Consider the following 26,234-nt stretch of genomic DNA (forward strand, 5'->3'; position numbering starts at 1 on the left):
ATTTTGCTCCCCAAATAGCAAAACTCCTTTACTGCTTTAAGTGTCTCATTTCCTAATCTAATACCCTCAGCATCACCCGACTTAATTCGACTACATTCCATTATCGTCATTTTGCTTTTGTTGATCATCTTATATCCTCCTTTCAAGACACTATCCATTCCGTTCAACTGCTCTTCCAAGTCCTTTGCTGTCTCTGACAGAATTACAATGTCATCGGCGAACCTCCAGGTTTTTATTTCTTCCCCATGGATTTTAATACCTACTCCGAATTTTTCTTTTGTTCCCTTTACTGCTTGCTCAATATACAGATTGAATACCATTGGGGAGAGGCTACAACCCTGTCTCACTCCCTTCCCAACCACTGATTCCCTTTCATGCCCCTCGACTCTTACAACTGCCATCTGGTTTCTGTACAAATTGTAAATAGCCTTTCGCTCCCTGTATTTTACCCCTGCCACCTTTAGAATTTGAAAGAGAGTATTCCAGTCAACATTGTCAAAAGCTTTCTCTAAGTCTACAAATGCTAGAAACGTAGGTTTGCCTTTCCTTAATCTTTCTTCTAAGATAAGTCGTAAGGTCAGTATTGCCTCACGCGTGCCAATATTTCTACGGAATCCAAACTGATCGTCCCCGATGTCGGCTTCTACCAGTTTGTCCATTCGTCTGTAAAGAATTCGCGTTAGTATTTTGCAGCTGTGACTTATTAAACTGATAGTTCGGTAATTTTCACATCAGTCAACACCTGCTTTCTTTGAATTGGCGGGGCCTTGTTTCGGCTCAGGTCTTTCATTGCTCTGTCAAACTCTTCACGCAGTATCGTATCTCCCATTTCATCTTCATCTACATCCTCTTCCATTTCCATAATATTGTCCTCAAGTACATCGCCCTTGTATAAACCCTCTATATAATCCTAGCTTTCCGCTTTCCCTTCTTTGCTTAGAATTGGGTTTCCATCTGAGCTCTTGATATTCATACAAGTGGTTCTCTTTTCTCCAAAGGTCTCTTTAATTTTCCTGTTGGCAGTATCTATCTTACCCCTAGTGAGATAAGCCTCTACATCCTTACATTTGTCCTCTAGCCATCCCTGCTTAGCCATTTTGCACTTCCTGTCAATCTCATTTTTGAGACGTTTGTATTCCTTTTTGCCTGCTTCATTTACTGCATTTTTAATTTTCTCCTTTCATAAATTCAATATTTCTTCTGATACCCAAGGATTTCTACTAGCCCTCGTCTTTTTACCTACTTGATCCTCTGCTGCCTTCACTACTTCATCCCTCAGAGCTACCCATTCTCCTTCTACTGTACTTCTTTCCCCCACTGCTGTCAATTGTTCCCTTATGCTCTTCCTGAAACTCTGTACAACCTCTGGTTTAGTCAGTTTATTCAGGTCCCATCTCCTTAAATTCCCACCTTTTTGCAGTTTCTTCAGTTTTAATCTGCAGTTCATAACCAATAGATTGTGGTCAGAGTCCACATCTGCCCCTGGAAATGTCTTTCAATTTAAAACATGGTTCCTAAATCTCTGTCTTACCATTATATAATCTGAAACCTGTCAGTATATCCAGGCCTCTTCCATGTATACAACATTCTTTCATGATTCTTGAACCAAGTGTTAGCTATGATTAAGTTATGCACTATCCACTATCCAAAATTCTATCAGGAGGCTTCCTCTTTCATTTCTTACCCCCAATCCATATTCACCTACTATGTTTCCTTCTCTCCAGTTTCCTACACTCGAATTCCAGTCACCCATGACTATTAAATTTTCATCTCCCGTCACTATCTGAATAATTTCTTTTATCTTATCATACATTTCGTCAATTTCTTCATCTGCAGAGCTAGTTGGCATATAAACTTGTACTACTGTAGTAGGCGTGGGCTTCGTGTCTGTCTTGGCCACAATAATGCGTTCACTATGCTGTTTTTAGTAGCTTACCCGGACGCCTATTTTTTTTATTCATTATTAAACCTACTCCTGCATCACCTCTATTCGATTTTGTATTTATAACCCTGTAATCACCTGACCAAAAGTCTTGTTCCTCCTGCCACCAAACTTCACTAATTCCCACTATATCTAACTTTAATCTATCCATTTCCCTTTTTAAATTTTCTAACCTACCTGCCCGATTGAGGGATCTGACATTCCACGCTCCGATCCGTAGAACGCCAGTTTTCTTTCTCCTGATAACGTCCTCTTGAGTAGTCCCCGCCCGGAGATCCGAATGGGGGACTATTTTACCTCCGGAATATTTTACCCAAGAGGACGCCATCATCATTTAATCATACAGTAAAGCAGCATGCCCTCGGGAAAAATTACGGCTGTAGTTTCCCCTTGCTTTCTGCCGTTCGCAGTACCAGCAGAGCAAGGCCGTTTTGGTTATTGTTACAAGGCCACATCAGTCAATCATCCAGACTGTTGCCCCTGCAACTACTGAAAAGGCTGCTGCCCCTCTTCAGGAACCACGCGTTTGTCTGGCCTCTCAACAGATACCCCTCCGTTGTGGTTGCACCTACGGTACGGCCATCTGTATCGCTGAGGCACGCAAGCCTCCCCACCAACGGCAAGGTCCATGGTTCATGGGGGCGGTATAAACCTTTGATACGGTCTCTTGAAATACCAAACACTTCAGCTACCTTGGTTACAGAAGCGCCCACCTAACGAACACCAGCAATCAGTTTACTCTCGTCAGAATATAATTAGCTCCGACTTCATGCATCCAGAACTACAGAGAATTGTTTTGACGACTGACACTGGCAACGTAATGAAGACATTCCGCAGGTGCCGTTGGTGGTCAAATGCAACAGCACAACTTGAAGAGTGCAGTGGTTATTACAGTGGATTCGCATTCTGGAGGACGCCAGTTTAAACTCGCGTCCGCCCATCCAGATTAAGGTTTTCCGTGATTTTCCTAAATCGCTCCAGACAAATGCTGGGATGGTTCTGCTGAAAGGGCACGGCCGATTTCCTTCCACATCCTTAACACAGTCCGAGCGTGTCCTCGGTCTCTTAACGGCATCGATATCGACGGGACGTTAAACCTATTTTCCCTCCCTGCAACCTGAAGGTGTGGGTAACATCTGCATTTATGTTAAAGCATGCATTTCTCCCTGCTTTCATATTTTTGTCCAAACTATATACCTACAACACAGCCTATCTGATTGTTCATTTCATGTCACCAAAAATTGGACCATTACAGAATACTGGGAGTAGCGCACAGTTGGTTCACCACTTTGGCGACAGACAGAAAAAGGTTATTATTCACGATGTTGACAATGGCTGTGATGTGGGGTCTGAGTGGGGTACGGTCAAGGGGGGGGGGGGTGCCCCAGGGATCAGTCTTGGGGCCACTCCTGTTCCTTATTTACATAAATGATGTGCCCTCTAGTATTAAGAGTAACTCTAAAATATTTGTTTGCTGATGACACTAGCTTGATAGTAAAGGATGTTGTGTGCAATATTGGCTCGGTTTCATATTGTGCACTTCATGACCCAAGTTCATGGCTTTTAGAAAATAAACTAATGCTAAATCACAGTAAGACTCAGTTCTTACAGTTTCTGACACACAATTCAACTAAACCTGACGTTTTAATTTCACGGAATGGGCATATTAGTGAAACTGAACAGTTAAAATTCCTAGGTGTTCAGATAGTAAACTGTCGTGGAAAGCCTACGTTCAGGATCTTGTTCAGACTTGCTGCAGTTTTTACTATGCGAACGGTATCAGAAGTGATCGTTCAAAATTAGTCTACTTTGCTTACTTCCATTAGCTTATGTCGTATGGTATTATACACTCCTGGAAATTGAAATAAGAACACCGTGAATTCATTGTCCCAGGAAGGGGAAACTTTATTGACACATTCCTGGGGTCAGATACATCACATGATCACACCGACAGAACCACAGGCACATAGACACAGGCAACAGAGCATGCACAATGTCGGCACTAGTGCAGTGTATATCCACCTTTCGCAGCAATGCAGGCTGCTATTCTCCCATGGAGACGATCGTAGAGATGCTGGATGTAGTCCTGTGGAACGGCTTGCCATGCCATTTCCACCTGGCGCCTCAGTTGGACCAGCGTTCGTGCTGGACGTGCAGACCGCGTGAGACGACGCTTCATCCAGTCCCAAACATGCTCAATGGGGGACAGATCCGGAGATCTTGCTGGCCAGGGTAGTTGACTTACACCTTCTAGAGCACGTTGGGTGGCACGGGATACATGCGGACGTGCATTGTCCTGTTGGAACAGCAAGTTCCCTTGCCGGTCTAGGAATGGTAGAACGATGGGTTCGATGACGGTTTGGATGTACCGTGCACTATTCAGTGTCCCCTCGACGATCACCAGTGGTGTACGGCCAGTGTAGGAGATCGCTCCCCACACCATGATGCCGGGTGTTGGCCCTGTGTGCCTCGGTCGTATGCAGTCCTGATTGTGGCGCTCACCTGCACGGCGCCAAACACGCATACGACCATCATTGGCACCAAGGCAGAAGCGACTCTCATCGCTGAAGACGACACGTCTCCATTCGTCCCTCCATTCACGCCTGTCGCGACACCACTGGAGGCGGGCTGCACGATGTTGGGGCGTGAGCGGAAGACGGCCTAACGGTGTGCGGGACCGTAGCCCAGCTTCATGGAGACGGTTGCGAATGGTCCTCGCCGATACCCCAGGAGCAACAGTGTCCCTAATTTGCTGGGAAGTGGCGGTGCGGTCCCCTACGGCACTGCGTAGGATCCTACGGTCTTGGCGTGCATCCGTGCGTCGTTGCGGTCCGGTCCCAGGTCGACGGGCACGTGCACCTTCCGCCGACCACTGGCGACAACATCGATGTACTGTGGAGACCTCACGCCCCACGTGTTGAGCAATTCGGCGGTACGTCCACCCGGCCTCCCGCATGCCCACTATACGCCCTCGCTCAAAGTCCGTCAACTGCACATACGGTTCACGTCCACGCTGTCGCGGCATGCTACCAGTGTTAAAGACTGCGATGGAGCTCCGTATGCCACGGCAAACTGGCTGACACTGACGGCGGCGGTGCACAAATGCTGCGCAGCTAGCGCCATTCGACGGCCAACACCGCGGTTCCTGGTGTGTCCGCTGTGTCGTGCGTGTGATCATTGCTTGTACAGCCCTCTCGCAGTGTCCGGAGCAAGTATGGTGGGTCTGACACACCGGTGTCAATGTGTTCTTTTTTCCATTTCCAGGAGTGTATTTTGGGGTAACTCTTCCCCTTCAAAAAGATATTTTTGGCTCAGAATCGGGCGGTTCGGGCAATAAGTGGTGCAAGTTCACAAACCTCTTGTCGACCCCTGTTCAGTAGTCTGGGTATTTTGACATTTCTCTCTCTCTCTCTCTCTCTCTCTCTCTCTCTCTCTCTCTCTCTCTCTCTCTTATATATATAATTTTCCTTGCTGTCATTTCTTGTTACAAATACTAGCTTATTCCAAAGAATAAGCAGCTTTCACTCAGTTAATACTCACCAGAAATCAAATCTGCATTTGGATCGGGCTTCCTTAACTCTTGTGCAAATAGATGTGCATTATAATGATCCAGCCATTTTCAATAAGCTACCACTCGAATTCAAAAATCTTATCAGTAATCCACGAGTTTTAAAATCGAAACTGAAGTGTTTCCTCGTGAGTCACACCTTCCATTTTGTCGAAGAGTTCCTTGGAAAAACTAAGCTGATTTTTCATGTATTGTTGATTGCGTTTACTTAAACTTACGGATTGACTTTTTTCGGGTTCATAAGTATTTTATTTTTATTTATTACTTTCATGTTCTAATTTTATGTACTGACACGTTCCACGACACTGAAAATTTGCTCTTCAATTTGGTCATACGGAATTTGACGTGTAAATAAATAAAAATAGTTACATCGGGTGCTTGAATGAGTTAGCTCCAGTTGTAACTCATCGATATTGCAGAGATAAAGTACACTTTTGAGTTATGGGAAGTCAAAATCGTATATTTCACAACATTTAAACCGAATTACCGGTTTTCGCGTCACTTGTCAATCTTATCAGGATTTGACTGATTTTTTCCAAATAGTAATCCATTATAGATAGCTAGTACCATCTACGAAAAGTCTCAGGTCACTAATATCGTCTGCCAGGTCGTCATTATGCGGCATGAACAGCAAGGATCGCAAGACACTTCCATGGAACACAGTTGAAGTTACTACTATATCTGTCGACGACTCTCCAAAATGACATGCGTATTTTCCCTATCAAGAAATACTCAATCTGTACAAATTTTGTTTGATGTCCCCATGTAATCGTACTTCAGTAAGAAAGCGGTAGTGCGGTTAGCATTTCTCGAACGCTCTTCGAATGTCAAGTTATACAGCGTTCACGGTCTGCCGAGATGGCTTTCAGGATCTTAAACAGAAGGTGAATGCTGAACTATATTTCAAAGGGGTGCAAACGCCAAATGCCAATAGAAAATTGGGTGATGAAATGGTTTCCCTTTACAGGTACAATATCCCAAAATAAAACACTGAGGTGGAGCAGACGTTCCCATTATGACGAAAAGAGCGTGGACGTTGAGTCAAGAAGTGTCCGCCTACCTCCCAACGACGAGGCGGCATCCGCCGGGGGTCCCGATACTGGAATACCGCCACACTTCTGTCCAGGCTACAGTATAACACTGGTCAACAGAAGTGTTGTCAGTAATATGCGGGAAATGTCTGACCACCACTGGATGACACCATCGGAAAACTATGTGGTGGTTTCACTGAAGAATGGCGCGTCTGGAAAACTCAGAATACGCTCAAAATAAACTCACAATAGGGGCTGCAAGGTTAACAGATAGTTTGCAGGAATTATCGCCTATCATCAGCCCTTTGAGCAGTTAAACGAACTACAGAGCACTTGCAAAAACGTAGACGATCCTGCAAGATGTGCCATTGATGAGCTAATGTCCGCTAGTTCCGAGGCATTAGTGATTGCCAAATACTGGGGTAAAGCTGCTTAGATTGTAATTTTATCTTCATTTATTCTGCGTAAATATAGCTTTTTATGTATTCCTCAAATTAAAATTAGTGTTAGTATTTTACTGTTACTGGAGAGTTCAAAACTGTAGTAACGTAGACTATGTCCCACAAGAAATACTGGTGTCTTTAAATTTAAAGTAAGCAGTTAGTTTATAAGTCCTATTACACATTCTGGATGGTTTTTAAATGAATAAATAAAACCTCATATTTCTTCCACAATTAAAGGAATAAATTTCCGGAAATGTACGTTTGGAGCACAGCACAGCATTGTATGGTAGTGAAATACGCACTATGGGAAAGCCGGAGCAGAAGACAATCGAAGAATTTGAAATATGGTGCCACCGAAGAATGTTGAAAATTAGATGGACTGATAAAGTAAGGAATGAAGAGTTTCTGCGCAGAGGAAAGGAATATGTGGAAAACAATGCAAGAAGGGGACAGGATGGTAGGATATCCGTTAAGGCATCAGGGAATGACTTCGATGGTACTATAGGTAACTGTAGAGGGCAAAAATTGTAGAGGAAGACAGATTGGAATACACCCGGCAAATAATTGACGACGTAGGTTGCAAGCACTACTGAGGTGAAGAGGTTGGCACAGGAGAGGAATTCGGGGGGGGGGGGGGGGGCGCATCAAACCAGTCAGAAGACTGATGATTCAAAAATAAAGAAATAAATAAAACCTCCGAGCGAGCAAGATCATTTTCCGGTGGATGGGTCGAATGAATCCACCTGACGGGTACCGCGCTTGCGCATCTGAAAAAAGACGTTAAAAGCGATCGCCAACAAAAATAATGCAGTCTGCGTCCCTGCCGCGCACTAGTTTTTGAGTGAATAATCACCATGGATAATTTGAATCGTTATGGCTCAGAGGTAGGGCAAATAAAATAGAACAAATAAATTATATTGCTTGTTAAAGATAGGACGCAAAATTACGATCAATTTTTCTAATCTTTTAATGATTTAGGTAAAATGAATCCAAAAAATAAAAGCCCTGTGATATAAGGTATTTTCGGTGCTTTATTTTAGTCAAAAAGTATAGAGAACTGCCTGAGGTAATGTAGAATACGACTGGCAACCCTACTCAGAGACAAAGCAGTAGAAACAATAAAAAAATTCGGCTTCAGCACAGCACGAAAAAAGATAGCACAGCAACAGACATAATTGTGGTGGCTAGCTCGGGTCGAGTTCATTTTCCTATTTTATTTTTTTGTGCGAGTGGTGGCTGGCGGAGTAGGGGGGGGGGGAAGAGGGGTGAGATTGTGTTCCTGGCAGATTATAGGTGCTGCCCATAATCCAGACAGAAATTCAAAGAAATATGCTGCAAAATTAAATTGTATCTAGTAAACGTCAGTGGCGAAAACAAGATAGTAATAGTCAGATCACGTTGGGTACAGGGAAACTGGAACTTCGCTGGTAACGGTGTTGGAAACGCACCTTGTCGAAGTAGAATCATAAAACCAACCCAATCAGCGAAAGGAGAACGGAAGTGCATGTATGTAAACTAACTTACACCACAGTAATACCTGTTGCGCTAAAGACCACAGTTTCTAATTACGTGAACCGAAGGCAATGGTGGTTTCAGCTGAACACTCAAACCTAGGCATTTTTAAGTTCCTAAATATGGCTGGTTACGCTACACGGAATTTTCCGTGATATTTACTGGCTAGAGTTTGATTATTAAATCAAATACGCTATAAGTATCGCATTGCCATTAATTTGGTAAGGCAACCTGTACTTCAGAATTGGCACTGCAGTAAGGTAGTCGATATGTGGTACTTTAAGGATTAACGTTCTTAAGAATGAAAACCACAGGTTACACGTTTCAATTTTTCATAATGTTGAGCGTAACTGTTATGATGCTCTATACTTACGGCAGACAGGCAGGACTTTAGAAATAAAGTAGAAAGAACACAAAGAGCATGGAAACAGGGCACCAACCATTCAAAATGTGCAGAACACCTTCGGCAAGAAAACCAACCGACCACGATAGATGAGGGCATGAAAATAGCCACATCAGTAACAAGAAACATCTCCTAAACCTCAGAGAACATCCAAATTCGAAAGGCAGCATAGAGAAGAAATACATCGTAAATGAGCAAACAAACATCAGCAACCAGACTCTGCTTAAACTAATAAAAAAATTTAAACAACCCCTATTCCCCCTAGACACCGTATAATGACAAACTAGGCAATATCCCCATCCTGGGTCAACCACCACTGTCTCGTAGTAAAGTAATAATTTACACACACACACACACACACACACACACACACACACACACACACACACACACACATAGCAGATGCTCCCACCACTACAAAAAAAGACGAACGTACCAAGCAATAGCAAAACACACAAAATGGCGAAACGACTGATTCTTCATAACACAAAAACGTGAATATCTTTAGTGTAAAGTGCTAAAACTGACACAAATACGTGGAAGAACATGAAGAAAGACGTAAACAACGAAAAACAGTAAGTAACAATAAGAATTAATACCTTTTGTAGTAAGCAAGCATGCGAACTGGGCAACTTTCGCGCTCGTCGTTGACTGGCTACAGTGGTGCGTCCCATCTCTGGTTATTAGAAAAATTTTACTCGAGTCCAAGCCATCTATCGTGCTCTCTGGCCTTATCAAGTTATTTTTCCACATACCGCACGTCATGAAACTAGAATTTTAAACTGAACAGCTGTCAGTTCTATTTAAATGGTAAAACATTGCAGCAGTTACTATTTTTTTTCGTGCATATGACTGCGGGTTCCAGCAATCTCTTCGCATTATGAAGTGCATCGTTGGTACTGTATGTGATTTCTGCGAATGTGGTGGTTTGGCTTGCATTTGTCTTACATGGCTTTACTGCGACCGGAAAGTCGGAAAATATAATTCTAGTGTTCCTTTACACAATAATTCTAGAGAACAGTAACTGTTGTGTGTTTACTTACAGGTGATGTGCCTCCTTCGTTGCGCAGAAATTCACACACGTGATAAACATCACTGTTTACGTGAAATCAAGGTAGGGTACAAAGATATTACGACAATGTGGCTTCCCAGAGAGTTCGGATGCAGTCAGTGGTTTTCCGTTTCTCGTGAATTACAGTATTTACATGAAGCTGTCATAACTATAACTCCACTGACTGCATAAATTATCAGTTACACTTAATTTTCTGTTTAATACAATTTTGTTGCATATATTGAGTACAATTTGTGAAGAAAGAGACTTGTTCATATATTTCTCTACAATGGAGGCACAGCAACAGTAAGCAAGTACAAAAAATTAAAATTCTCTAACGTTGGCGTGTATAAAAATTGCAAGAATTATATTTTCCAACTTACGATTGCAGTAAAATTATAAAAAGTTTGCAGGGCACTCGGATTGGTTGCACTTGATAATGAGAGAAATTACTGAAACTCGTCGTGTTATGCACGAGAGAAAACCGTAATTCGTGCAGTGTTTTACTAGTCAAATCAATCACTGACAGATTCAAAAACAAATTTTTAGGCGACAATCAGCAGTGTGCATATACAGGGTGTATGAAAAAGAATCATCCGATTTGCCACGTCTATATTTCTGAAACTGATATACATATATAATGAATTTTGTATTTTGATGAAGGGGAAACTTTTTTCTCATACCTTTCCAACTGTGTTCAATATGTCCCCCTTAAGATGCATGGCATATGTCAGTGCGGTGTTCAAATTGTTCGCTCACTGCAGCGAGCATGTCTCGAGTTACAGCTTCCACAGCTGTGATGTCTCAGTTCATTTATTGTTGTTGCTAACGAAGGCACATAAACAGTGTCTTTTATAAACCCCCACAAGAAATAATCACATGCAGACAGGTCCGGTGACCTTGGAGGCCAGTAATGTCGTTGCTTGTCACCTTCACGAAGAGCTTGCGGTAGCTGAATTTTATATGGCTTCATGTGCAACCGTCGACGCAACACAAGATAGGACATCGGGGGCATGATGAGCTGTCTAGCTGCACGGTGAACGGATTTCTGCGGACTCCTTGTAAAACTGTCGGATGCGCTCGACGTCTGTCATACATTTGGGGACGACCCGGCGATTTGTCTTTACACAAACGACCTGTTTCTCGGAATTGTTCTTGCCGTCGTCTAATGCTCTGTGCTGTAGTAGGATCCAGACCATACCTAGTACGAATGTCATGCTGGACAGTTATTACCTATCTACACTACGCAAAACGCTTTTTGTTGACCCGACACTATTTTTGCTAGAACTGAAGTGGGCGCACAGTGCTGCTACCTAGCGGGAACCTTATAAAGCCAGTTTCTTTCCAACAACACGTTGTTCGCGCACATCTCTCAATATAATGGTTATGATTTTTTAAAAATCGGCAGATTTTTTAAAAATCGGCAGATTTTTTTTATACTCTGTATTTCAGGAAATGAATAACAACTGTGCTGTATTGAATTGGTAAATTTATTCCTACCTGTTTCAGTTGTAAACGATCGTTCAGGGGAAAACAGTAAGACTTTTAGATGTTGTGTAATACGTCACAGGTGGATGCCGCACTAGAGTTTAAGCTAAAACAAATATGAAACGCTCACAGAGGGTCAGTGTGGCTCACTCAACAAGGACTGACGCACACAGGCAGACGACCGACCGACCCCTTAAGTGAGCCATTGACCTGCTGTGAGCATTTCATATTTGTTTTAACTTGACCTCTTAGTATGGCAGCCACCTGTGGAAGAGTGCTGTACAAGATGTAGAAGTCGTATTGTTTTCTCCTGGACGAATGTTTAGAACCGAAACCGGTAAGAATAAATGTATGGAATCCAATATAGCAAAGTTGCTATGCATTTCTAGAAAAATCGATAGTTACAGACTTTAACATGGAGTATGGTGATAACATTGCCAACTTTATCGTTAATATAAATAAATATAGCGTTGTTCAAAGCTAACCTTTAAACTATAACCTAATCAAATGACTGGAAAACGTGCATCTTTGGCCTTTTACGGTTATATTTTACATATACTAAAATAAATGCTGCTCTTCACCTGAACAGTAAACGCAGTTAGGAAAAGGTATTAACTTTATCAGTTGGTTCGTTTACATTGTAGCCGTGTGGCGCGCTGTTAATGTAGGGTTATAAAAGCTGGCTCTCTCCTTCCGCTCGCGGTTAAAATTAAAAGGGTCATGTTATAAGCACTGGTGGATAGCGCAGTACAAAATTACATTGTAGTTAACGCCATCCTTTGCATACTCAGCGTTCTGGCTTCACTCTAACTGCAGACATACAATAGTAGTCACGGGGCGGAAGTGAAGTTAAAGTGGGTGTGACTTGCTTCACGTTTTCGGCAAGCTTTTGAGCACGTTAGTTGCTCTATTGTGCGGCTGTGGTTCGGGATCCTCTTCAAAGAGATTTCCTTGTGCAGATCATTCGCTACGGTAATAATGCATGTTACGGCTACATGGTTCAGAGTTCTCTCTGGAGCTACTGTTGTGAAACAGCAAGGTACCGACGTAATCGCTACATACCCAAATTCTACTTGTAATACTGTTGCCTATAGTATGGTTTAGAAAATAGCAAATAACTGTTGGGAACTTCATACACGCAGCAAAAGGGATCCATCATGACCAGTACCACATCGAAGAATGCAACTTCCGTAGAGAAACTCAGCACTTACCTGCAAACAATTGTGGCAATCGATCCAAGAGCAAGATAATTAAGACAACTGATCTGTTAGTACTTCAAGTGACAGGTTTTTTCCTGCATAACAATGAAATATGTATGTGAGCATGTACTGTTCAGGAATAACTGTGAATGAAAGTGTTCAATTTATTATTTCTAAGGTCACCATGAGGTAAGCGGTAGTAAATATTCACTCCAATGAACCAGGAGAAAAACGTTTACATGGAAGGTCTAGTGGTTATAGGTACACCGCTGTAACTTTAAGGGTTAAAGCAGTCTACCATCGCTTTACTAACTTGAATATCATATAATGAATAATCAGTGCGAACTTTGACATCTTTCACCGGCAGAGATGCAATTGACAGTGGACTGGTAAATATCTCTCAACCTCGCCAAGCAATAGGACGTTAGTTATAATGGTCCAGATTTCCTCTTCCATAATACAATATTATTCACAAGGTGTCGTAATCTCAACATGAATCCTGAACTCTGTCTCGGACGCATAAGGGAATTGTCAGTTTTTTGTGTATAAATGAAATCTGTGTTCTAATGTAGCCTGTATAGAGGAGCAGAGCAGTGGATTGCAGATCTACAAACATTCAGCATATAAGTGGAGGCAGTCATACAGCCTGCAGTCATATTCCGCCTTGCTGCGGATTACAAACGTGAACAGCTGTAAGAGCGTCGCAGGATTTCCTCCCGAGTCAAGACAGGCTTAATCATTAAGATCTCAATCATCTTGAGAATTGTATATGTCTGTACCTTGAAAGACATGAGTCAAGCTACAAACCCAAAATCGCTTAATATGTGGAGACAATGGCATGCTGTGGTGGTTCGACTTTTGCAACGAGATTATATCTGAGGCTATTCTGAGCACATCCATTTCATTTCTCTCAGATGCTACTTCTATTCCTAGCATCCTCTGACGCTCTCACTACCTCACTGTACCCTTCTGTAAACAGCTAATAACTCTGCTCCCGAACTTCCTAACACAGATAACGAAATATTCTGCATGCTGCATGAAACCGACAGGGTAACAACAACTTACAAAAGTCGGCAAAGGGTCTTATAGGATTTCCTTTTGCTATATCCCTGTAAAGTGTTTTGGTAACAGTTCATCAACCGTGTATTCTCATACAGCCTTATGGGACAGGCAGTGATAGCATCAGTTACCCAGGTTGACTGGTTTGCCAGTGCTTCATAATCACTTTCGAACGATAGGAAATTCAACGTCTCCATAGACACCTTAGACATCCAAGAAAGGTGTAAATGAGCAGAAATTCAGACAGGTACATCTGCACATCTGTTAAAAACGTGTAAAGAAAATCAGACGTACTGAAATATTTACAGGTGTCGAATTATCTATTTAGTTTCATAAATCATTCAGATCTGTACGACGTCATATTACACACTACAGGTTATAGGCATGGGGCAAAAGGAGCTCACAGAAACTGGTTAGGCTTTGGAAAGATAGTCTTCATTGTTCAGTTACAAATAGGTTTTGATTTTATGTCTAAAAGCACCAACAGAGGATTAATTTCCTCGTTGCTAGGAAGAACACAGTGATGCAGCTTGTAATGGTATCTAATTACGAGTACCTTCGGTAGGCAGTCAAATAGCCCATTCTCAAATGTTGGTCGTCTTGTGAAGTAGAGATAGGATCATTCTGGAACTGGAAATGCCGCAGTTCGTTGCAAATTCATGGGACGCAAGTTAAAGGTACTAAATCCAAAAATGACACTGCATGTCCTCTAGTTGTGTGGACTATGCTGTCCTCTGTAGGTTCTTCAAAATATGTAAGTTTTTTCCAGAACACCTGTGACAAAATACTCGTCCTAATTCACCTACAAAACTTCAGGCAGGCTTCCTCAGTTGCTACTCATAGCACCTTCCAGACGATTCTGCGACGATCTCGGACGAAGATTTCTGACTTCGCTAAAGAATGAAGAATTGTAACCCCTCCCCCTCTCTCTCCTTCCCCCTCTGCTTCCCAGTAAACCATGCGAACACTATAAAGAGAAAGCAGCCAACAAGGGTAGCATAGCAAATGTGGCCTGCATATGGCTATTAGTTGTGAGAAATATCTCCTTAGGCTCAACGATAAAATACATGCTGTAGTCGGAGAAAGAGTATGTGAGATCAGAGAGTCATACTAATCACAGTCTTCCTCGGAGATAAGAGTGTGTACGTGGTAAGGTTCGAAAATAAATATTAAAGGTAATAACGCCTACGTAGTACTAGGAGCAGGCTGAAAGCAGAAGTGAATAGCAGCGAAATCTTAAATTCAAATTTGAATATATATATATCCTGCACGCCAGTGGTGGCGGTTTATTTATTGCTGTAAGGAAATTGATTGTATCTAGTGAGGTCATTACTGATTCTGAATGCGAAATAAGGATGTTTGTAAGCAGCAAAGGTGGGCCAAACAAGGTAATCGAATGCTTTTATAGATCCGTCCCAGGAGTTGTAGGCGGAGAAAGCTTCAAAGAAAAAGAGACTCTCGCAGACACTTATTTTCAACGTGCTGTTTCAGAGGGTAATAGATTATTCTTAAAAGTGCGCCAGCAACATACCTGTGCCGCAGATTATCTGAGCAGTCAGCCTCAAGTATCTTTAGACGAAAAATTTGCAGTCGAAGGGAATAAAATGCAGTAGTAGTCTACAATACGCTGAAGACATGAATGCGCCGCTGAAAGTAAGGGGGGGGGGAGAGACGCGGAAGCTCCTTTGTGGTTCAATAGCCGTGTGTTTCAATGTCTGTGAAGAGAACTTCATTACAGAGCGTTGTAGACAAACAAAATCTAAACCAAGCTAAAGTGAGCGTAAGGAGAGAAGTGGGAGAACCGTTCAAATTCGAAAGTAAAATTTTGCCATACGATCTGATGTTAAGTAGTAAGATATGTTAGTCGCACGTATTCATTAAATAGGTCAAAATAATCTAGTCGTTAACTGATATTGCTCGCACCGAAACTGAGCATAATATAGGTTGCAGGCGCAGCTCATTTCCTGTTGTTTTCAGAGAGATGCCCATAATGACAGGTCTATGTCGCAGCAGTTTCGGAATAATGGAACATGTTTTATACTCGCGTATTTCGACCTTGTTGGAGAACGAAAATGTATGGCAATCAACGTGAATTCCGCAAACAAAGATCTTGTGAAACTCGAGTAACTCTGTTCGTCTGAGATGCAGAGGAACCTAGAAATTCGTTCCCAGATTGATGTTCTATTCCTGGACTTCACATTGTAACCACCTCCAAAATCCTGAATAACCATCTTTTGGTGCGCTGACCGCTCCGAGACGTGCAGGAAGAGTCAATCAGATTCTGGAAGACATCGACCGCGCTTTAATACCGCTAACGTAGGAATTTTACGCGCCTTCATTTTCATAAACAAACATGTGTGGATTGCAAGCTGGATACAGCTGACTGTTACCACTGGAGAACACTGTAGTCGAAAAAGGTTACGCGGTCTCTCTCTCTCTCTCTCTCTCTCTCTCTCTCTCTGCGTGACTGGTTTTTCCCGTGCGCGTCAACGTCAGCTGCCTTGTGTGAGGACGTCTCATGACGAACCGGGCCGTCCTTGAGCACCGCCACTCCCAGGATTTAGTACCAACCCACTTTTTTGAGGCCGGAAGCAGACCAGAGTGCGGGCGATTGGAAGCCATAAGACTTAAGAGAGCAGCCCCCTCAGTTTCTGTGCCAACTTCTCTTCAGACCTCCGGTTGCAGTACGAAGATTCCAACGCGTACACACTGGCCACCTTGAAACAGAGCAGTGTTCGCCTGATTTCATTACCTGGAGCCTAAGGTAGCAACGTGCGTTGTGTGTAGACATTACCATTTACAAACTCATGAGCCGGCCGAAGTGGCCGTGCGGTTAAAGGCGCTGCAGTCTGGAACCGCAAGACCGCTACGGTCGCAGGTTCGAATCCTGCCTCGGGCATGGATGTTTGTGATGTCCTTAGGTTAGTTAGGTTTAACTAGTTCTAAGTTCTAGGGGACTAATGACCTCAGCAGTTGAGTCCCATAGTGCTCAGAGCCATTTGAACCATTTTTGAACAAACTCATGAAATAGTTACAATTGAAAGAAAACAGCCCTCGGTCACTATTTTTAACGAATTAACCGGGTTTCAACACTGCTGGGAGCGTCTTCCTCAGAATTTAAATCAAAAAATGGTCTATAACATGGCCACAGAATTGACTAAAAACATATGATAGAGTATAAGTACAGTCCTTTTGCAACCTGTGACCGAGTAAGTAACGAGCAGCCCTTAGTGGCTCGCTATCAGAATTTATCTTAAATATCTTTGTCACTAATGCCGCTTTGGCATATTTATTATTTTATAAATGACATATCAGTACTGCCAGTCTTCCACGATGATTCTGTACTTATATTCTGTATCACATGATTTTAGTCATAATTCTGTGACCATGTTACAGGCCATTTTTTGATTTAAATTCTGAGGAAGACATTCCTAGCAGTGTTGAAACCCGGTTAATTCGTTAAAAATAGTGACCGAGGGCTGTTTTCTTTCAATGGTAACTATTCACGGTCTCTGAACATGCAGCCATGTACAAAATTTCATGAAATAGTACAAGCATTAGGTAATAATATATCGCCATTTCATACTTTCCGTGCTTGTTCCAAGGCGTTTGATGGTGTAAATCATGGTACTCGCGTAGGAAAACTTAAGTTTTATGAAACTGATGACTTTACACATCGCTGGTTTGAATCACACTTAAACAAATGCAAAAAGTTGTGCTGAGTAACTAAAATTGTCAGAAATGTAGAAAATTTTAGTGACTGGGGAAAAATCACAAAGGGAATTCCTAAGGGTTCAATTTTGTGTCCACTCCTATTCCCTATAACAGGGTGAATCACGTAAGACGTAACATACCTTCATTTCGTGAAGGATTTCACATAACGAAACGCGGTTTTTAGCAAATGTTAGAGCGTCGACGGGCGCGTATTTTTTTGTTTGGTTAATGTTTATAGTCCTGGTATGAACGGAGATATTGAAGCAAGTAGGTTTTCTAAATGGAACCTTGTACTTTTATAACTGCATTAGATAGCTCTGGAGGAGACAAATACAGTGATGCAGCGTTTGTTAATATTGACGCTGAAACCTGTCGTAAAAAATTCGATAAATGTCCTAGAAACGGCATTTGCGGTGCAAACACTGTTCAGCAGGCGTCTCTGACCAGGCTGCGTAGTTGGATACCGTAAGGTGGGCCTGCACTGCGGGTATTTCCCCTTGAACCAACTTACGACCTAGATGCAGGTTCACCTACGAATGTTCTATATCGTAATACGACGTAGGCTAGAATCTAGCGTATCACAAAGGGCTTAGGAAAACTGTTTCACATCTGTGTATTTTCCCAGATTTACGTGAGCTGAAACAGCGAAATAAAGAGGTATTGTACGCTGCAAAAAAGCAATTGCTGTACTAAATATGTAAACGTTAGAAGGAAGATTTGATCTATCTTTTCCTGTACGTGGCTGTGTGCTTCTTAGAGGTATAATGCATGTTGCCGGACAACTCTACTTACACTGCGCCATTTGACAACAAATTTTGTCCTGCTCAAAGTCCAGGAAAGTTATCATTTAGTATTTGTGTCACAACACGGTACGGGTGAACTGGGCAACCGTCGTGTTGCAGCCACATACACTGTCGAATTCTAGAAGAACCGGCAGGAAGTGTGCTTACCATTGTCCATTCAGAATGCCTGAGATGAAGTAAGGTCCCACAATATAATTACCTATGATGCCGCACCATACGTTTACCCTCCACGACCATTGATTTTGCACCTAACGAAGCCAGTGTGTCTTTTCGGCTGCCCCGTAGTGCATGTTAGGCAAATTTACATCGGCTTAGTTAGTAAACGTTGCTTCATGGGTGAAAAGCACACGTTGGGAAAAGCTAGGGTCATCTCTGTTCCTCAAGGGCAAACCAACAAAATTCTGTATGATGATCGGAACCACGGTCGTGGAGTGCCGGATGTAGTAACAGATGATTGGGGTGGAAATTCTGCGAATGCGAATGACATTAGTCTGTCTGATCCCGCATTCCTTAGCAGTATGTCTCGTACTGCTGTGCGGATTCATTAGCGTCGTTGCCAGAATAACTTCATGTTCCGTCAGTGGCAGTCTTCTTTCTTGTCCTCTTCTTGACGTTCAGGCAGCCCGTCCACATTAGCGTCTTAATACGAGAGCTATTGAGAAAGTAGACAACGTTTTCGCATTAAAAAAAAGCAACAACAAGAAATACACTTTATTATACAGGGTGAGTCGTGTAAGACGGAACACCCCCATTACTCCGGGGGCGATTGCACGTATCGGCATACGGTTTTCGGCGAATCATAGCCGACTATGGGGCACATACGTTGGTACATGCACAATAATCACAACGTTTATATTGACAGATAATGAGGGAAGTACATGGTTTTTTAAATGGGACGCTATATTTTTTACCATCATTCGAACGCCCTGGAAAAGACGCGTATAGTGATGTAACGCATGTTGCTATTGTGATTCAAACATCGCTTAAAAGACGCTGGGAAATATTGTACGATTGAAGGTCTGGGCGGTCGGAAACGGCTGCAGACTGTAAACACGCGTCGCCCGACCCGCAGGCCGAGTTGTCGTGCTCTATGCAGCATGCATGGCCTACGCTACGTAGGTAAATCCTCATACGCCCTCTTTTAAGCAAAGTTTGAATCACAATAGCAACATGCGTTACATCACTATATGCGTCTTTCCCAGAGCGTTCGAATGATGGTAAAATAAGTATAGCGTCCCATTTAAAAAAACATGTACTTGCCTCATTATCTCGGTCAATATAAACGTTGTGATAATTGTGCATGTACCAACGTATGTGCCCCATAGTCCGCTATAATTCGCTGAAAACCGCATGCCGATACGTGCTATTGGCCCCCGGAATAAAGGGGGTGTTAAGTCTTACCTGACTCACCCTGTATACATCTGAAAAAGCGTCACCAAACACATTGAGGCACGTATCATAGCGGTGACAAGCTTTGCAAGACGTTCGTCGTAAAATTCTGCCGCCTGAGCCTTCAGCCAGTGAGTCACGCCCGCATGGAGTTCCGCGTCGTCAACAAAGCGTAGCCCCCCCCCAGGGGATCCACAACTCTTTTGTGGATACGTGCGTAGCGAGCACGGGCCCCCAAGCTAATGTGGCCCTCCTTCCTTTCCGGGCTGCATACCTTCCCTTTCCGCATCCTTCCCCATCCCCCATCTTCGCCCCCCCCCCTCACCACTGGCTCTTTCCTTCCCTTTCTCCCCCTCTGGGAGTATGGTTTGTGCCTACGTCCGGAGACGGACGCTCAAAACTGTTACCAATTCCGTGCTTTCTACGCTTGCAAGTCTTCGTCCTTCCTCTGTCCTTCTCTTTCCCTTACCTCTTCTCTTTACCCTTTTCTCCGCTGTGGCGTTTGAGACCTCTCTTCTTTCCTTTCTCTTTCTTCCTCCCTGTGCGTGTCTGAAGGCCGACCCACGCATTTTTGTGCGTAGCCGGTGACGGGGTAACGCGTAATTCCCCGCCCCAAGTAGACAGGTGGGACACGTACGTACCCCGTGGTAACGGCCAGGCCCAGGGAGGGGTGATTACCCGACCTGATACCTTCCGAAAGTGCCGATTGGTCCCTCCGTCCGTTTGTCAGGAGGTGTGACCTGAGGTGTGAACAATCACCTAAGGCAGGAGTGCCCTCAGAGAGGGCCTCCACAAGGGAGGAGCGCGCCATCGGAGACGCCGGTAATCATGGGGGATTCTTCTGCAATGGTTTCCTCACCTTCCACTATGTCTGCTCACAAACGTAAGTTCACTGAGTCTCAACCACAGTCAGTTCTTCCATCGTTGCCACAGTTCCTTGTTGTTTCTCGGTCTGACGAAGGTCACGACTTCTCCACGGTCAACCCTTTCAGTATTCAGAAAGGTGTCAACGCAACTGCAGGTCCTGTAAAGTCTTGTTCCAGATTACGGAATGGCACCCTGTTGTTAGAAACAGTCAGTGCCCTCCAGGCACAAAAATTGCTACGTACTTCACTTCTCCACACCTTCACTGTCCGGGTTGAACCGCACCGCACTTTAAATTCCTCGCGTGGAGTCGTTTATACATGCTCCCTCGATGGATTGTCTGACAAAGAAACTCAGCACTACCTGTCTGACCAGGGCGTAACGGCTGTTCATAGGGTTATGAAAAGGGTTGACACGAACATCATTCCAACCTGTACTGTCTTCTTTTGACATTTGACAGAGTTCAACTCCCATCGAAATTCAAAGCAGGCTATGAGAATTTCCGTTCGCCCTTACGTCCCAAACCCTACGCGTTGCTATCGGTGTCTGCGGTCAATCACACCAGCCAGTCCTGTTCCAATCCGGCCAAATGTGTTACGTGTGACAAGGATGCCCACGAGGGTGCTTGTCCACTTCCATCCCCTCGCTGCATCAACTGTATGGGTGACCACGCTGCTTCCTCTCGAGATTGCCCCATTTATAAAGACGAAAAGCTCATCCAGGAAATCAGAGTGAAGGAAAAGGTGTCGACCTATGCTGCTCGAAAATTATTCGCCAGTCGACAGACCACCGTGCCTTAGGCAGGAAAATACAGCACTGTCCTTGCTTCTCCTCGGCCAAAAAAGGAGGCGGCCACGCAGACTTGCGACCTCACCTTTAGTACCACGGTCGTCAGATCGGCCAGCGCAAAGATCGCCCGTTCAACCTCCCCCCTTTCACCTGCCCACTCTATGGCTCACCCTTCATCGGGTTCTGCTAAATCTCGAGCCCACAAGTCAGACACCAAGACTTCGAAAAAAGAGCATACTCGTGAAGATTTTTTACGTACCCCAACGTCACAACCATCGGTTCCTCCTTCATCTAAACATCATATTCCAAGAAGGCTAATAAGAAACCCAGTTCATCTCCTTCTCCGCCAAGGCGTGTCTCATCTACAGCACCACCTGGCGGAAATCGCCCTCGGCCGTCTTCTGTGTCGCCGAGGCGCACTGCTGGCGGCCGATCAACCGGCCGATCGCTGGTGGCAGGAGCTGCTCCTGAACAACCTATGGACCAGGATCTTCTGCCTTCGGCTGAATGCCATTCCATGCTGTCGGTCGCAAGCTCTGAGCAGTCGTTGAGTTGACGACAACCTTGATCACATTCCTCCATTTTCTGTTCATCCTATGTCCATTATCCACCGGAATATCCGCGGCATTCGCGCCAATCGGGATGAATTGTCGATCCTCTTACGATCCTACTCGCCGGTCATCTTCTGTCTTCAGGAAACAAAGCAGCATCCCCATGACCGCTTTGTTCTTCCTCATTTTCAGTCCGTCTGATCTCCCCTCTGTTGAAGGCACACCAGCCCATGGAGGACTCATAATTCTTCTCAATGAAACTCTCCATTATCACCCAATCCATTTAAACACTTCCTTACAAGCTGTCGCCGTCCATCTTTCCCTTTCTGGATACACGTTCTCTCTTTGTACTGTATACATTCCATCGTCCACACCAATGGCACGAACTGATCTCCTTCATCTTCTTGGTCAGCTTCCACCCCCCTATTTGCTGGTTGGGGACTTCAATGCCCACCACCCGCTTTGGGGATCGCCACATCCTTGTCCGCGTGGCTCACTATTGCTAGACGTCTTCCACCAAGCGGATATAGTTTGCCTCAATACTGGGTCCCTACATTTTTGTCTGCCTCCACGACAAATTTATCTCATTTGGACCTTGCGGTCGGTACTGTTCCGCTAGCTCGGCGCTTCGAATCGTTCGCCCTCGATACACACTCGGGTGACCACTTTCCATGTGTCCTTCGACTGCAGCCTCAACTGCCATATATGCGCCCGCGACGCTGGAAATTTGCCCAAGCCGATTGGACACTTCTTTCGTCTCTAGCGACGTTCGATGACAGTCACTTTCCCAGCGTCGACGATGAGGTCACACATATTACCGACGTCACTCTTACAGCTGCGGGAAGTTCAATACCACGCACCTCCGAATTGCCCCGGCGCCCCCCAGTTCCTTGGTGGAACGAGGCATGCCGTGACGCAATACGTGAACGGCGACGTGCTCTTCGCGTTTTCCGCCACCATCCTACTTTGGCCAACTGTAGCCGCTATAAGCAGTTCCGTGCGCGATGCCGTCGTGTCATCCGCGATAGCAAGAAGGCAAGCTGGAAATTCTTTATTAGCTCATTTAACACCTTCACTCCCTCCTCGGAAGTTCGGAGTCGGCTTCGACGGTTCTCAGGCGCGCCTAGTTTCTCCCCAGTCTCTGGGCTCACTGTCGCGCATGATACATTAGTGGACCCCGTCGCAATTTCTAACTCATTGGGTCAGCACTTTGCTGAGATTTCGAGCTCTTCAAATTATCCGCCAGCGTTTCTCCCGAAGAAACGTGCAGCGGAAGTGCGACATCTTGCTTTCTCCCCTCAAAATCGCAAAAGCTACAATACTGTTTTCTCCATGCGGGAACTCCAACGTGCACTCTCTTCTTCTCGCTCCTCCGCCCCAGGACCGGATGGTATCCACGTCCAAATGTTGCTGCATTTATCAACCCATAGTCTGCGTTACCTCCTTCGCCTTTATAATCGAATTTGGACCGACAGTACTTTCCCAGACGATGGCGGGATGCTATCGTCGTTCCTTTTCCGAAACCTGGAAAGGACAAACATCTCATCTCCCCTCTAGCTATCGCCCCATTTCTCTCACGAGTAGTGTCTGTAAGGTTTTGGAGCGTATGGTGAATTACCGTTTAGCTTGGTGGCTGGAATCCCGCAGTCTTTTAACACCTGGCCAATGCGGATTCCGAAAGCATCGTTCTGCAGTTGACCATCTTGTTGCTCTCTCCACTTATATCATGAACAATTTTCTCCGGAAACGCCAAACAGTAGCAATATTTTTTGATCTGGAGAGAGCATACGATACCTGTTGGAGGACAGGCATCCTCCGCACACTGTTCTCTTGGGGCTTTCGAGGTCATCTGCCCCTTTTTCTTCGCGAATTTATGGCAGAGCGCACATTTAGGGTGTGGGTGAACACTACTCTCTCCCGTACTTTCTCCCAAGAAAACGGGGTACCCCAGGGCTCCGTGCTAAGTGTAATACTGTTTGCCGTTGCCATAAATCCAATTATGGATTGTCTCCTTCCTGGTGTCTCGGGCTCCCTCTTTGTGGACGATTTTGCGATCTACTACAGCTCTCAACGGACCAGCCTTCTTGAACGACGTCTTCAAGGATGTCTCGATCGCCTCCACTCTTGGACCCCCCAGGGGGTCCACAACTCTTTTGTGGATACGTGCGTGGCGAGCACGGGGCCCCGAGCCATTGCAGCCTTCTTTCTCTCTCGGGCTGCATTTCCTTTTCCTTCCCCTCCTTTCCCCTCCATGCCCCTTTCCCCTCGCCCTCTCCTCTCCCACTATTGGTGTCCTTGCTTATGTTGGCCACGCTATCCTCCTGGTTCTGTTGGTTTTACTCTCTGGCTTTGTTGCGTACTTATCTCCTCTTTTTGGCATTCCTTGGTCCCCCTCTGGGGTTTGACCTCCATTCCAAAATTTCTCTTCCGTAGTGTGAGCCATTTGGGGAAGAGCACCTTACCTAGTGTCTCCGACGTGCGCCCTCCTAGTACATTCCACCTTTTCTTTCACGTCGTGGTCTGATGCTAGGGTGCATAGCCAGCACGGTAGCCAGCCCGTGTGGTGGGGTCGCTATGTACCCTTTTGGTTGAGCCCCCTGAACACACAGGGATCACACTTCTGATACCTGAGCTGTGACCACCTCATGCATGCCTTGGAGTGGTTGCTCGTCATCCTGGAGCATCGGAACTCCCGGCAATGGCCGCCGTGCCAGACGGCCCTTGCTGTGGCTGGGTGGCGCCCGTGAGGAGAGCCCCTGATCGGAGTGGGTGGTATCAGGGCGGACGCTATGCAGATGAAACGCATAAGGGTCCAAAACTCTGGCCGTTCTGCGGCCGTCTTTCTGCGTGGTACTGATACCTCAAGTGCTGATTCTCTTGCCCCTTCGGCCTTCCCTTCCATGGCTACCCCCTGGGAAGAGGGTCAGGCCCGTCGTCTAGGGGCAAAACCTTTCCCCCGTTATCTAGTTTGCACCAGGACTGATGGAGATACTTTCACCAGTGTCAAGCCTTTATTCTTTGTGGAACACATTGAAGACAAGTTTGGCGAAGTGGACTCCCTGAGCAAGATGCGGTCGGGTTCGTTGCTGATTAAAACTACTTCAGCTGCCCAATCTGCGGCCCTTCGTGCCTGTACCCATCTTGGCACAATTCCTGTGTCTATTACCCCTCACCAGTCTCTAAATATGGTACAAGGTGTGATTTTCCACAGGGACCTCATCCTTCAAACTGATGAGGAACTTCGGGACAATCTCGCACGGCGGGGTGTTCACTTTGTTCGGCGTGTTCAGAAGGGTCCTAAAGATAACCGTATTGATACTGGTGCCTTTATCCTGGCCTTTGAAGGGGATACCCTTCCTGAGAAAGTTAAGATTATGGTCTATCGCTGTGATGTGAAGCCGTACATCCCACCTCCTATGCGGTGTTTTAAGTGCTTGCGTTTTGGCCACATGTCTTCTCGCTGTTCCCAGGACCCTCTCTGTGGTGACTGTGGACGTCCACTCCATGAGGGGAGTCCCTGTGTTCCCCCTCCTGTATGTGTAAATTGTCGTGGTAGTCATTCTCCACGTTCACCAGATTGCCCAGTTTATAAGAAAGAAAAAAAGATCCAAGAGTATAAGTCTCTCGATCGTTTAAGCTACACAGAGGCCCGTAAGAAATATGCACGACTGCACCCTGTGTCTATGACATCAAGTTACGCCTTGGTTACGTCTTCCCCCCTTCCCCCCCCTTCCTTACCCCCATCCCGGACCCCACTCCTCCCCCCCTCCCCTGCAGCTCCCACACCTTCTCCTCTGGGTGCTGCTCCCCCTCCCCAGCCGGAGAAGTGTCCCACTCCTTCGGCGTCTGCCGGTCAAGGGTGCCTCTCCCGGGATGCCCCTTCCCGGCACCTTCCAGGTCAAAGGTCTGCTGCCGCGCGGCGACCGCGAGAGCCGCGGTCTGTCGGCCCCCAGGTCGCCCGGTCTCTTTCTGTTCCTGATCTTGCTGCAGCTGGCTCCTTTATGCCACACAGCCCTCCTCGATCTCAGCCTGAAAAGAAGAAGAAACATAAGTCCCGGGACAAAGAGCCTCTGGTGTCACCGGAGGTCCCTTCCCCGACTTCACAACTGGATTCTGACCTGTCGTTTATGGATGTCGCCCCCTCCTTGTCTGTGACGGGTGGGGACCCGGCAGTATGACTGGATTTAGCGTGTTCAGCCCCCATTTAAACCATCGTTCTGTGGTTCTCCAATGGAATTGTAATGGCTACTATCGACACCTTCCGGAATTGAAATCCCTTCTTTCGTCCTACTCTGCAGCTTGTGTGGTTCTCCAGGAATCTCATTTTACTGATGCTCACTCACCGACCCTCCGTGGGTTCCGTGTTTTCTGTCGCAATCGGGTCGGACCCTTGCGGGCTTCTGGTGGCGTTTGTACGTTGGTCCGTAC

The 26,234-nt window shown here is 45.2% G+C and overlaps 1 protein-coding gene across 2 annotated transcripts in view; it reads left to right on the forward strand.

Annotated features, from left to right (window-relative positions):
• LOC126260932 (alpha-1,3-mannosyl-glycoprotein 4-beta-N-acetylglucosaminyltransferase A) overlaps positions 1-26,234 on the forward strand; it is an 815,533-nt gene that overhangs the window by 526,150 nt on the left and 263,149 nt on the right. The window contains exon 3 of one of the 2 annotated variants that reach the window (XM_049958432.1): positions 9,945-10,013. The exons of the other annotated variant lie outside the window; for it this stretch is intronic. Coding sequence (XP_049814389.1) covers positions 9,948-10,013 — 66 coding nt within the window. The 5' untranslated portion in view covers positions 9,945-9,947. The remainder of the gene's footprint in view (positions 1-9,944; positions 10,014-26,234) is intronic. 2 annotated transcript variants of the gene reach the window in all.

This window comes from Schistocerca nitens, chromosome 5 (assembly GCF_023898315.1).
Source record: "Schistocerca nitens isolate TAMUIC-IGC-003100 chromosome 5, iqSchNite1.1, whole genome shotgun sequence".
In the NCBI taxonomy this organism is placed as follows: domain Eukaryota; kingdom Metazoa; phylum Arthropoda; class Insecta; order Orthoptera; family Acrididae; genus Schistocerca; species Schistocerca nitens.